General features: G+C 43.0%; 1 protein-coding gene across 2 annotated transcripts in view; it reads right to left on the reverse strand.

Annotated features, from left to right (window-relative positions):
* Positions 1-8,533, reverse strand: part of TRPC3 (transient receptor potential cation channel subfamily C member 3) — a 32,534-nt gene extending 24,001 nt beyond the window's left edge. Inside the window, exon 1 of one of the 2 annotated variants that reach the window (XM_059843721.1) lies at positions 7,875-8,533. In XM_059843721.1, the coding sequence (XP_059699704.1) occupies positions 7,875-8,098 (224 nt within the window). In that variant the 5' untranslated portion in view covers positions 8,099-8,533. Of the gene's footprint in view, positions 1-29; positions 7,613-7,874 lie in introns of those variants that run through there. The other variant, XM_059843722.1, reaches the window with a different exon arrangement.
* Between the last annotated feature and the right edge of the window lie 5,239 nt (positions 8,534-13,772).

The raw sequence follows: 13,772 nt of genomic DNA on the forward strand, positions 1-13,772 counted from the left end.
GTATAAGTAAGGCAATACTTAATGCTTACCATGTTGTAGATGGCATAAAAGTGAGCTGAAAACACATTTTCTTCAGGATGTCTTGCCAAGCAACATGTGATCAAGCCTGATCACAGCTTCTCGTGTTACTACTAGACACGTTAAACCTGGAAGCTTCTACTCACAAGTCACTTGGGTCAAATTACAGATTTTTGGAAAACAATACTACATACACATTCAGCAGACTTTTTGCAACTAAACTGCTCACAGGTTCCAAACACCATGAGTCATCCAGTACAGACTGGGATCAGCTCTTACTCCAGTGGACTCCTGCAATGCTGTGAATTGTGTTGGACCTGTTTCTACATCACCCATTTTGGGAGCTGAGAGGGTCTGTGTCTACACTCTTGTACCATAATTTAAAAAAAAAAGGCAAAGACTTAATGAATGAAAATTGGGATAACTGCTGCACTAGAAAGAGGAAACCTGGGTGTAGGAAAGTGAGATGTTTTAAAGGAAAATTAGAACCAGGGAACCTGTGAACTTTCCACAGAAACCAGTCACAAGAGAAGAAAGAGGGAGGAAAGAGAAGGGTAGCAGGTGAAAAGAATGGGCGAGCAAGCTAATTTGGCAAACACAGAAACTGGAATTATGAACCAGTGAATGTACTGAGAGAATAGGCAGATTGGATGCTGAGCTGGATCTAGCAAGGCAAGGAAACTAGAGAGGGGTGGGGAGGTTCACACCAGTGAGACTGGATAGAAATTGCAAAGAGAAGGGACCTTGGATAGAAAATTCAAAGAGAAGGGACCTAGGATGAGAGGCTGAGGAGCAGACACTGCCTAGCTGGAGAAAACAGCAGCAGGAGACAACTGCCTGGCAAGGTCTGGAACAACAGAATGGATGGGATCAGGCCACAGTGGTCACAGCTGCGGGAAGAACAGAAGCACTTGTGCCTGCTGGAGCAGAGGCCTGAAAATGTACTCAGGATACCCCAAACTTCCTTCACCACCATCTGCACATAAATATGAAACCAGCCAGCAATCTCCCTTGCTTTTTCTAGTCCAGTTCAACAGCAAGGAAGGCAGCCTGCAACTGCTATCAGTTAATCCAGTAGCTCAAGGGACAGAGATCATTTGAGATGATTTGATGGGCATGGAGATACCAAGTGCTGCTGATAAACAATATGACTTAATGGAGCGTGTACTTTGAATACATACAATGTACTATATATATATATACACACACATATATACACACATTACCTAGAGATAAAGAAATCTTTCAAGTTCCAAATTTGTTTCTTAGGTCCTATATGCCTCTCTTCCTCATCTTTAGAAAAAAGAACAGTTGGCTCTCATCTTACAGGAGCATTGTGAAAATTAATTTTTTTTTTTACTTTGCTGAAAAACTCAGACACAGGAGTAAAAGGCCAGACAGAAAAACTGAAAAGGAAATTAATAATTCTACACTCAGTACATTAGAAGAGATGTGAGTCCATGCAATGAATGCCAAGGGCAAACCAAAATATTAAACAGCCCTTTCTAAGCAAACCCTGTCAGTCTGCAAAAAACACAGAACCAAGGGAAAAATGCCACACGCACCTCGGGGCACGCAAGGGCTCTGCATTAAAGTGGACACAGTAGCACCTGCATGGGCAGCTTTGGAAGGCAAACATCCAAACTGATGCAGGTTCAAACCCACAGACGGAGAAACAGCCTCCTAAGTCCTGGTGGGGATTGGTTTTTGTGGGTGTGGTCTCTCAACAACGAGCTCTGTTGCTCTGTTGACAGTGCACAAAATAGGTCCGTTGCCATCGCTGGATGCAGCACTGCCAGCCCACAAGTTGTCATTGGGCAGAACTAATTCCATTCAGGCTGTAAGGATAGGCCTGCCCTTCCAGCTATCTACATCAAAATGTACAATCTTAATCACTTTATCACAGCTACAAACATCCTAAAACCCAATCCAAGCCCCGAGCATTTCAGTGAACACAACGGGGCAGCTCAGTTACACATCAAGCAAAGAGACTGTGAAACTCATTAGCAAGGGCAGGTCTCTCCTAGGATGAAGCATTTGATCTTTTCACCTTGTTATCTGTGGCTGGCATTTCTGGACTACCTGAAATAGCCTGAGCAGCAGCACAGTATAAGCAATGCTAATTGCTATTTACTTTTTGAAAGATGTGGCAAAACTGCTCTGGCAAACAGGACACGATCCATTCTTTCTTTTTTTTTTTTTTTAATTTGTTTTTTCTCTTCTGTATCACTTTCTTTAAATCTGTAAAAAAGGCTGCATAACAGAGAGGATTTGTACTCTGTTAAACACAGAATTGATTTAATGTCTTAAACCTCAGGCATATTTCCCACTTAGGAGTACTCAGAAATAAAGACTTGAGCCCAGAGTGCACACTGTGAACAGCCACAGTGCGCTGCTCTCTTATTCCTCAACAAAATCAGAAGTAAAACCAGATATGTTGTCTTCTTATAGATTCTTTTTAAACGAGGTCTTATTGTCTTTTTTGCTGTTACACTTCCACTCATCCTCCACATCCAAAATCACAAAGATACAGTAATGTAGTGTTTAATATTATGAAGAAAAAAATTATAGCTATTAAAAATGTAACAAAGACAAAACAAATTGACTCATGCTGACTTCTTGCTTTGAGAAGACTCTAAACTTTCACGTTGAATCTCATTTTTCTTTTATGAAATCCACAATACATTTGTTCTTATACATTCAGTTTAATTTTTCAGCATAATTTGAAATATGACATTTATTTTCATTTTATCTACCTTCCTTTCAGACCCCACTATCTGGGTGATCACTGAGGTGATTCATCTGACTTCTGCAGGGACACACATATCCTTTCAAAAGTGCCCTTTCAAGAGAGGCTTCCTAGGAAGGAAGATATCCTTAACTGTAAACCTTGTGACAGAAATGATGTATCTGAAGTGACTGCAATACCTCCTCAAAATAAAGATGGATGATGCTTGGTATTTATTGACTAAAATATTGTCAAGACATCTCCAAAAAAACGAAAAGCAAAAAATCTTGTGCAGCACCACAGGGCCACGAGGCTCCTGTGTTCATCCACACTTCTCCCCTCTTTTTTCCACTTTTCCTTCAGCAAATTCAAGGACCTTGAAGCCAGCATAGCTCTGGTCAGAGTAATGCATGCAACAATCGTGTACAAGGTCTCCTATTCCATTTTCTGCTTGCCTTTTCTTACATCTAATATTTTAGCTATCCCAAAGTATGAATAAAATAGTTAGAATTTTAGTTTTAAGTGTTTGATCATTTTCAGCATATTTTATATGCATTATTTGCCATCTGAAATAATCCAACCAGGAAAATCTCAGGTTGCATCTCTCAACATCATTAGAGTAGCTTAAAAATATGATTAAAATAGAACTAAGTGTGCATTAATTACGTGTGTTCTATTTACAAAGCCTTTAAAGTTCAAATACTCAGCCTTGTCTCTGTAAGGTGTTGACAACCTACATTTAAAAAAGAGGGAAGGAGAGATGTGAATCATGATGCTCCTCTTCCCAAATGCTCCAAACAGTTGAAAGAAGACATATACAAAAACATAAAAATATCTGTAGAATGCATGGCATTAAAACCACAAAAGAACCAAGTAAGAAAAATGCCCAATTATTCTGTATTAATTAGTCAGTAGAGATAAAGAAGGATGAAACTGGAGATCAGTCATGTTAACTGAATGAAGCACACCTGTCCCACCACATCTGGACACGTTTCACTTGGCCCTGAGCCTGCAGCAGTTAAGCAGCTGTTTTGAGGAACTCAAAAACTTCACTGGAAAGAAGGAAGAACGTCAGGAACTGTGCAGCAACCTTCCGGATCACTCATTTCTCAGCTCTGCTTTGCAGCAGAACTCCCACACGAGTGAGGCCGAGGCTCCTAAAGGAGCACATTACCTTTCTACACCTTTACCTCATGATAAGCACCACAAGCTCTCAGACACAGCAATGTTGTGTGCACTCTGAACAATTAATTGGTTCATTACAGACCTGGTAAATAAGACACAAAAACCTATCCTACATTATAACATGTTTATGCTTACCTCAAATATTTTAATCTAAAATGCATGACCTTCATATGGGAAATAAAAAATTATTTTAAAAAAGATTTTCCACGGAACAATCAATGCCCACTTGTCTCCTGTTTTCTGCACACATCACATTTACTATGACCTTACATTGCATCATATCCTTGCCTGGTCAGAGTTATTCCTACAAGGAATGTACAAAGCAAGACATTTGAGCAGCACAGCAACTGCAAAGGGCTGGAAAAAAGCACAACAATCTCTCTGCTTCTGCCATGGGCTGTTTCAATTACAGATTTCTACTCTGTTACTCTACCTATCCCTTTTCATGTTCAATCTAGAACTGCAGCAGAAAAGAAATGTGGGATGAAGAGTTGACCTGAGAATTCCTTTTTCCTTATCCCGCTCATTATCTACAGCAATCCAAAAGATTTATAGTCTTGTTTCTAAGTCTACTTTTTAACACTGCACACAACATGAGCAATTTTAAAGGAAAGGAGAGTAGCTCGAGAAACAGAGATTTTTATCCTGGGTCTTCCCAGATCCATAGAGCAATTTGTGCTGAAGAACAGGCTGTTACTCCCCCTGAACTATCACATGCAATAAAAGATGGCATCAACAATTTACAAGCAGTTCACCTCCCTGCTAAACTACAGTACATTAGTGATCCTGATTCCGTTCTAGCCCTGAAAAGGAAATGCAGCCCAGTGGTAACAGACAGATCTGATAAGTACATAATGCCAACAGCTCTTAAAAGAAACAACACCCGAGTCAGATGAACAGGAGATGCAGATCGTGCCTCTTGTTTCTGCCAAAAGTCACCTCTGAGGTCCCAGTTTTAAAATTAAAGACCCATAATTGCCTTACAAAAGTGCTCAGACATGCACATGCACAAGAGCAGCGTTGTAGCTAATGTCTCCTGAGATTTCTCAAACTAAGCCATCTCAAGTGTTTTATTTGTTACTGCAACAGAAAAAAAACAGCTCCTCCATGAGAGGAAGAAGCTCCTGGCTCTGAGTAGGACACAAGCAGCACTGGAGGGGCTATCCCCCATCCTCACTTCCCCACCCAAAGGAAGGCTTTCCCACCTCTCCAAGCTCTGCTTCCCATATGTCAGAATGGGCCACTGGTAAATTTCTTTCTTCACCACTAAAACAAGCATCTCCTTCATGCATGCTGGCTCATGTTCCAAAAAATTTGGGAGTCCCTGCACCAAAATCCAAAATGCATTAAATGAGAGCTTCCTTTTCCTTTCTGTGAGCTACTGCTTGGGCTTTCCAGAAGAGGGAGGCTAATTCAGCTGAACAGCAGAACATAAATCAGGCCAGCTGCAAGATCTGACTGAGGTCTATACTCTCCCACTGGTCTGAAACTACATAATCCATCATCCAAAATGCCCTCATGTCATCTCACAGAAGTGCTGGCTCCAAACTGGAAAGATTTAGTCCAAAAAAATGAAAAAAATTTACAGTGAAATATCAGGAGGAGGTGTACATGCACTTAGGGGATGGAACAAACTCCTGCCCCATAAAACTATGCAGAGCTTTTTCTGACCATGACCCTTCAATAACTCCTCAAAGGAAAATACCAATCATCTGAATTCCTGTGGGAAAAAAAGGACTATATCTTGATGGCAGGAGGGCATCTATACACACACAGAACAAGGCAAACATCTCACCAGGAAAGAACCAAGTTAACAGGGCTGTACCAACAAAGAATTGTAAAGCTCCTTTGAAACTTAGTCCTTTCTTTGTGTTCTGTCTCTCCAGCCAGACAACTACAATGTGATTTTCAGAGAGACTCAGGAAGTCAGGTATCTGATACCTACTACATTTAATTTACAGGTTTTGTCCACCTTTTCCCCACTGGGACATAGAGTACCCTGTGAAACAAGTATTACCTCCAGCCTGCAATCTTAGTGGGAATCCAAGGTTAATTACTTTTTTTTCCAGCAATATTTGGCACAGGAGGGAGCCAGCTGTACACTGACAGGCACTTTGCACAGGCTGCTGCTTTCAGAGATTTCAAAACCCAACGATGCCTGCCTTTGTAGGCAAACTACTTCACCTCTTCCTGCCTCTTTCCCTTACACCTCGTGCTGAATATTTACACTACAAATCCTTCCAGGAAAGGATTCTCCCTCTGTGCCCGCTACAGCCTGACATCTGTCAGTCTGAGCACATCAGGAGCAAGCTGATGCTCATCTCCCTCTCAATAACATGCACAATGATTTTAGGCACTAGCACCAAACACAGAATGTTACCCCAGGAGAAAAATCCCACTGCTACACCAAGGATGACCACAGTCACATAACATGGAAAACCTGGTTTTGGGTCTTCTGCCTCTATGCCCCAACAGTTCAATATACTCCTACTACATTAATCCATGTCAGCCCTTTTGTAAATCCATTGAGCTCACAGATTCCCAGGATATCAAGAATTGTCTACCAGAAACAATTCCATGAGACAGAGCTCACTCCAGGCTCAAACACCTACAGCTGTGTAAACTGAACTCCAGTTTGATCCCCCCCTGTGGTGTAGTACCCATTTCTTCAACACAGGAGTATGTCAACCTCTCTAGAAGGACACTTGGGACCCAGAAGTTGAGGACTCATAGCTTACCATTCATCTGAGCCAGCTTCAACTGTCTAAAAATAATGTGTCCAAGTCTCTTTTTATGGCAGATAAAGACAGGCACCTCCGAAAAAGAAGATAAATTGCTATGCTGCTTTTCCCACTGCTATTTCTGCTCCCATTCCATCATCTACATGGGAGTCTAGACAAGTAACCCAAGCACAACTAACTTTCTGACAGCTGAAGACATGTGAAAGACCAATTCACTCAAAGTGCAAATTGCTGGGCACAATTCTTTTGAATTTCTGCACAGGGATGGAAAACCCCACTTTTATTTGTGGTTATCCCATTCTAAGCACTACCCTAATTATTTCTGTATTTTACAGTTGTCTCTGGGGTGATTTTAATTAAGGCTTCTACAAATGCTGAATATCTTATCTTAAAACTCAGTGTTTGCTATCTGGTAATTAAAATATTGAATTAAGAACTAAATGTTGTCATGAAAACATAAAATAGTCAAGCAATCCTCTGAGGTTAAGTCTACCTAAACTGCAGCATGTTATAAAAATTGGTGAATTATTCATGGACAACCTACATTTTGCAAGTCAGGGAAAAGAAAGTTAACATCCCTACTAGTAAAATTGAATGCATTTATCTTCCCGTAAGCCTAGTTACATGGGCAGCATCTCTTTATATAGCTACATAGATAGATGTTTAGGATTGTGCCTTTGAAAATAAACTGATAGTTTGGAACAGCACATCCAAGCAGGATAGGTGCATCTCCACAACTAAGGTTTTTCTGCACAGGTGTCCTAGATTTCTGTGGGGAATTCAGTTTTATAGCAGCATAACTTTTAAAAATATATAAGAATAAAGCGGATACATTAGCAACGGGTTCTCTTAACCTTAGCCGAGCCAACAACGGGTAAATTTCCCGACAGCTGCACTTGCATCCAGGGGGAAAACAATGAAGGGACGGACTTTTCCTCTGCCCCGGCACACACCTGTGTCCGCCTGACGCCGAGGAAGCAGAGCCGGGGGCTGGGGAGGGGGCCGAGGGCAGCCCGGGGCCGGACGGTGCCCTCGGGGCGCTTGGAGCCGAGCGGCCGCTCCCGCTCCCGCCCGCGCTGCCGGGGCCGGCCGGGACGGGGCCGCACCCCCGGGCCCAAAACTCGCCGGGAGCCGCTTCCCTTCCCTGCTGCGGGGAAGTTGCCGGGCGGCCCCCTCCGAACACCCCCCCGGGCCCCACTTACATGGTGCTGGCAAAAGGGGGGGGCGGGTAGTATCCGTAGGGCTCCCGGAGGGTTTTGACAGCTCTTTGCGGCTGCGGAGGGGGCTCCGGCCCCCCATTGACGCCTCTCCAGCCGCGGCGCCGGCGCTGCTGCTCCTCTTCCTCTGTCCCTTCCTCCTCCTCCTCCTGCTGCGGGGGGAAGGTCACTCTCCCCTGCTCCTTGCCCTTCCGGCTCTTGCTCGACATGGTCAGGGTCCCCTTAGGCGGCGGCGAGCGCCGCTGCTCCCACTCCCGGCCGGCCTCGTCCGGCAGCGTGTGCGGCGGGGAAGGAGGCAGGAGGAGGAGGAAAGAGACACAAGCCCTGCTCGGCGGGGGACAGAGCACCTGAAGAGGACAAACCCCTCACCACAAACCCATGGCCACCCCGCCGCCCGTCGGCAAGCCGGCGCGATGTGCAGCCTGGCAGCAGGAGCCGGGGACTGCCGGCGAGGCGAGCAAGAGACAAGGCTGCCAGCAGCGGCGGCGGCGGCTCTGCCCCTCTCCTCCTCCTCTTCTGCCTGTCATCATCCCTTGCTAGGACAGCATCATCACGGAGGCAGCGGGGCCACGGAGAGAGCACCCCCCCTCCCGCAGCGAGCGCTCCGGAGAGGAGGAGACGCTCCCGTCCCACCTCCGCCCCTCAAGGCCCGGGAGAGGCGGGGGGGGGGGGCGTGAGGGGGCGGCGCGCTGCCACAGGAGCGCTACAAATGCCCCTCAGCCGCCCGCTGCTGCTCCTGCCGGCTTGTGGTAAACCCCGTTCCCGCCGGGCCGGGCGTGAGGGCGGCCCTCGGCAGGTGCCCGCCGGGCCGGGCGTGAGGGCGGCCCTCGGCAGGTGCCCGCCGGGCCGGGCGTGAGGGCGGCCCTCGGCAGGTGCCCGCCGGGCCGGGCGTGAGGGCGGCCCTCGGCAGGTGCCCGCCGGGCCGGCGCTGAGTCCTGAGGGAGCCCGGAGCCGTGAGGCGAGGGTCTGTCAGCCGCAAGGTAATTTTGGCCAAAGCGGCCAACAGCCCAGCCAAAGCTGCACCAAAGCTCAGCAGGTACTTAGAGAAATATCCAGCCCCACAGTGGAAGCAGCTGAAGTTGAAATTTGCAGGTAAAAAAAGAGGCGCTTTTGACTGACTTACCGAGTGAGCCGAGGTTCCCCAAAGTGTTCCAGATGTCTCTGCCTTAGGCTTGACTATTTTATTTCTGTGTGGTGCCAAGCTGAAAAACAGTGGGAGGATGCTGAGACGCCCATGGCATGTAATCAGAACGAATTATGCTCTATAGAGCCCAGTCACAGAGATTCCTGCTGTACAGAGACATATTTCCTCTTCCGTTATTATGAGATTTGTTTTCTTTCGTGCATTATTTCACAGGGAAAATTATTTTGTGAGGGCAACCCCTTTACAATCAAGGCAGAGCTTGTATGCTTTTTCATGCAGAACATACAGAATGGTAGGTCCATATAGAGTGCATGTATTAATTTATATATAATAAAGCCATTACACTGTCTGCATCCTGCTGAGATGCCATCCTTCTCTTGCTTTAAACTTTTTTGAGCAGTATTGGTATAAATTTCCATGAAACTACATTGCAAATCTGCATTCAGGTGCTGCTGAAATTGAAGTTTATTTAAGCTTTCCAATTACTTCAGAGAAAGTGGACTTTCAATCCACATATTGCCACTAAGATGGAATTCTCATTTGTGAGCATCATCAAGTAGTGTTAGTGTAAAATACTTATTAGTTCATGCTGTTTTCAGTACCATCCCTGGTTTTGCCTTCGTTGTTTTCTGTATGTACAAAGTTTATCCTTGTGAAGCACAGGAAAAGCCATCCAAGAGTTTCACAGAGATAATTTTCTCAACTATGGCTTTGAGGGTAGAAGGCGGCTTTGTTTTCATCAGTTTAATTAACTTGCATCTTGAACTGTTTAGGGAAGTGGGTTTTTATGTTTTTCATCACATGCAGAAGCCCTTTGACCTTCAGTGGAATTATGTGCACAACAGAGCAAATTTTGCTCTCTAAGAAACTAATATCTTATGTAGCTACTGTTGCTCTGAAGTGCTTGGGGTTATTAATTTCAGACAGTCTAGGTGTTCAACCTAATTATACACCTTTATCAGGGTTATACATTTTAAAGCACAGCCATGCAGCAATCTGTCTGCATCAAACCTTGTCTTCTTGCAGGGATCCTTTGTCTCAAAAAATGGTACTGCCCATATTGTGTTCTTTTTAGAAAAAAATTCCTCTGTTATTACAGGGGGCTACAGGAATGGACTTTCAATTGCCTTGTGTATTTCCCTTGAGAACAAAACATGAAAGTACAGCTGAAAGTCAATGAGAAATGTTCTTGCCTCACAAATGTATGCTCAGAGCAAGGCTTTCACATATCAAGGTATGTTTGGTTTTTGGGGTTTTTTTTTGAGAAATAGATAGAAAATGGTTTTAATATTAGTTTTTAGTTTTAAGGAAGTTCTCTTCTTGCTTTCTTCATTGTATCTCCCATGACTAATTTGAATTGTGTTCTGTGGGCTGTATTTGAGTATTGTGTAATAGAGATTGGTTTGCTGTTTCTATAATGAAAGGTAATGTCCACTATTTTGTTATCCAGATATGATCTCTGATAATACCCTGGAATTCATCCTTGGAAGGATGGCTTGGAAGTCATCCTTGCAGAAGCCTTCATGATACATCTCTCCATTTCAAGGGGTAAGATTACTCCCTGAGTAATCTTAGTACTGAAGGACAAGGGTAATGTAAAAAGAATTTACCAAATCTCTTTTTCTTTCTCCCCATACTGTCACAGAGCCACCAAGCTGAAATACACAATTCCTAAGATGGATTTAGATTAAGAGTAATATTCCCCTTTGTTTCTTTCCATGAGATCCAGCCTAAAACCAGCCAGCCTGGCAACAAAAGAATCCACTGCAAATCTCCAATGTACTTTGGATGGTTACAGTGTCAAAAATAATGCATATTTCTCATTAGAATGTGTAGGGTAATTACCTTGGTCACAGTAAAATAGTTTATAGGAAATTTACCACAGTTTGAAGTGCCAGGCTGTTACCATTGGAGCAGGGATGTGAGAACATCATATAATCCTGTTATATGATTAAACTTCAGCCATCACTGCCTTACCTGACAGTAAGGATTTAATAAACATTGCTGTGCCTTGGTGGTATGGTTGAGGGTCTCAAGTGCCAAATTCAGACTCAAATAAAATGCATGAAGCTGCACTTCTGAAACAGCAAAAATAAGTGAGAAATCTAAGAGTACTGAAATTGTACCTACAAAATCGTGGTCAGGGCTGAATGTCCCAGAAAACTGATTGTTCTTCATGGCTCATATTTTTGAAAACATTTATAATTTCATTAATGCCAGTGTTCTGAATACTTGTTCTTAAATATATTTCATGTTATCACAGTATCAAACAGATGTCAACACAGCCAAGTTGAAGAAAGCGAGGGAGAAAAGATGAATTTTGAAATAATTTGAAATACCAGGCAAAGCAAGGCAGGCAAGCTTGTGCTGGCTGTAGATTCAGCTGGGTAAAGAGTTTACAGTCAAAGGCTGCCAATCCAGTACATTTTGTGAATGCTGACATGACTTTACAGGGTTTGGAAGTGATGTCATTTTAATCTAGAAAAATGCTTCCTGGAAGTTGCTTAGACAGGAGTGAAGTAATGAAAGGAATACTACCCTGAGGACAGAGCAGAAGCAGAAAAGCCCCAAAGAGTTACAGCTAACAGGGAAATAGAACAGGTGTGGTATTTTAATACTAAAGGTGCTAGATTATTCATCATTTTCTTTTAGAACATGGGTTTAATGCCATAACTATTTCATGTTTGATTTGGAATTTCAGTCAAAACACAATCCCTCATTCTTTTCACCAGACTGACTTGATCAAGACAGGGTGGAAATGGAGTGGGACAGAGCTTTGTTTATATGGATAGATTACTCTCTGGGAGAATTTTTGTGTCCTCCTCAAAATTATGAGATATGTACAATTCAGATCTCAAAATTTCCCTTGGCAGTGTTTTTCAGCTGGAAGGGAATGATCAAGAAACAGCTTTTCTAAATTGAAACAAAGTGTCTCCTTTCCTTGAGCAATACCTTTCCTTGAAATAGTGTCAGAAACATGAGTTCTGTATTTCTCTCTCTCCCATTCTTTTTTTCAGCTTCTTTAAACTGAATGAATGAAGTAAACACCTGAAAACAGTTAGCACAGCTAGAATTTATTGTAATAAAATAGCAGAAATATATTCAGGTTCTTAGACTAAGCTACCATAGCAATAAGACTTTGCAGGTCTATGAGGCACCTAAATGAGCAGGTTTAAGTTATGCCCTTAAGTAAGATTGGAAAAAGTGATGATGAAAAAGATAATTTAGCTGATTATGCCCTGGGGTTATCCCTTACTAGAACTTGTCTGACAGGTACATTGACACTGTTAATTTGAAAATAAGTCTAACCTGTTTGTTGAAAATTGTGTTGTAGACACTAAGATCTCCTTATTGAAACCAAGTGATTTAGAGTTAAGAACCAGCAACATGCCAGAAACTTCTGCTAACAATTTCCCTCGTGGAACAACTTGTATGTTGCGTGCCAAATTATTATTTTTCTGCTTTATTTAAAAAAAAAGGAAAAAAAGGAAGAGTAACTTCTCTCAAGAGACAAAACTGGTTTTTATTTGCTTGAAGTGACAGGTGAAGAGAAGCAAAAAGACACTCATGGTAATGCTAGAAATAGAATCCAGGTCGTGCAGTACATTGAACCCTTCTCTAACGTGTGTGTACTACTTTTACAAAAATTGGGAAGTTGGTGGGAATAGCAACAGTGTAATGAAAGCAAAATTGGCCGCCTTTGCCTCATACTGGGAATTTGCCTACTTGCCAAGAACCCAGTGTTTTCAAGGACATTTAGCTCCTACATCAAGGACTTCTATGAAAGTCTAAACAGGTTCAATCAGCGTGAAGGAAAAAGGAGTGATGTGATGTCACTGATCTGTAAGCAGATCTCAGCCTCAGAACTAATATTATGGTTTAAGGCTTTTTGCATGAGATGAAAAGACACATTCCTGAGACTTGAGCCTGTAATTTCAGGCACCCTGTGCAGCCATTCAGGCCCATGTGAAGTGAGTGGGCATAAAATGCTGTCAAATCACCTACTGCAAACCAGGCCCTCAGAGCTGTGCATTGCAATGGTATTATGTGGTCTACTTTATAACAATAGAAGGCTACTGAAGTGCCAGTGGTACCTTGAGATAGACACTGGCTACATTTTCAAAGAGAAAATGGTCAAATACCCTTTCTTTTTTTGGCCTTAAGTGGCAACTATGTGTACATTTACATATTTGCACCTATTAGTCCCTTTTTTCCTAAGGCAAGCCAGGTATGTCTTTAGACAAATCCAATCCACTTTTGAACAAATCCGTAGGATCCTGAGCTTGGGCCAATTAGGTTTCATTCTTCTCTTTTCAATCCTACTAGTAGAAATTAGAAGTTAGCAGACTTGCCACTTGGAAGGGGACTGCAGAATCAATTTCCCTTATCTCTGTATTGCCCTGGGGACTGAATGTAGCTCATAACCTTTATAAAATTTACTTTCTTAAGATTTCCTTATCGTTTATATATGAAGGCTGGATTTTTTTTCCCTAGATTGGTTTCCTTGTCCCTGTGTCAGCCAATACTCCTTGAAAATGTAAACATGAACCTTAGCCTGCAGCTGAGTGCTGGGAACCACATCATAGGTAGATTTATTGTCACAAGCCAACATCTTTAACAAATCATTTTTCGTTTTGACAGTGATTCAAATATGGGTGGGTGAGTGCAATGTGCCCTCCTGTCCCTTTGCTGGTTGATAACAGAAGTTACTGCATGGATATTTCCAGTGTTTCAACTAA

The sequence above is a fragment of the Haemorhous mexicanus genome, chromosome 4, assembly GCF_027477595.1.
Source record: "Haemorhous mexicanus isolate bHaeMex1 chromosome 4, bHaeMex1.pri, whole genome shotgun sequence".
Taxonomy (NCBI): Eukaryota; Metazoa; Chordata; class Aves; order Passeriformes; family Fringillidae; genus Haemorhous; species Haemorhous mexicanus.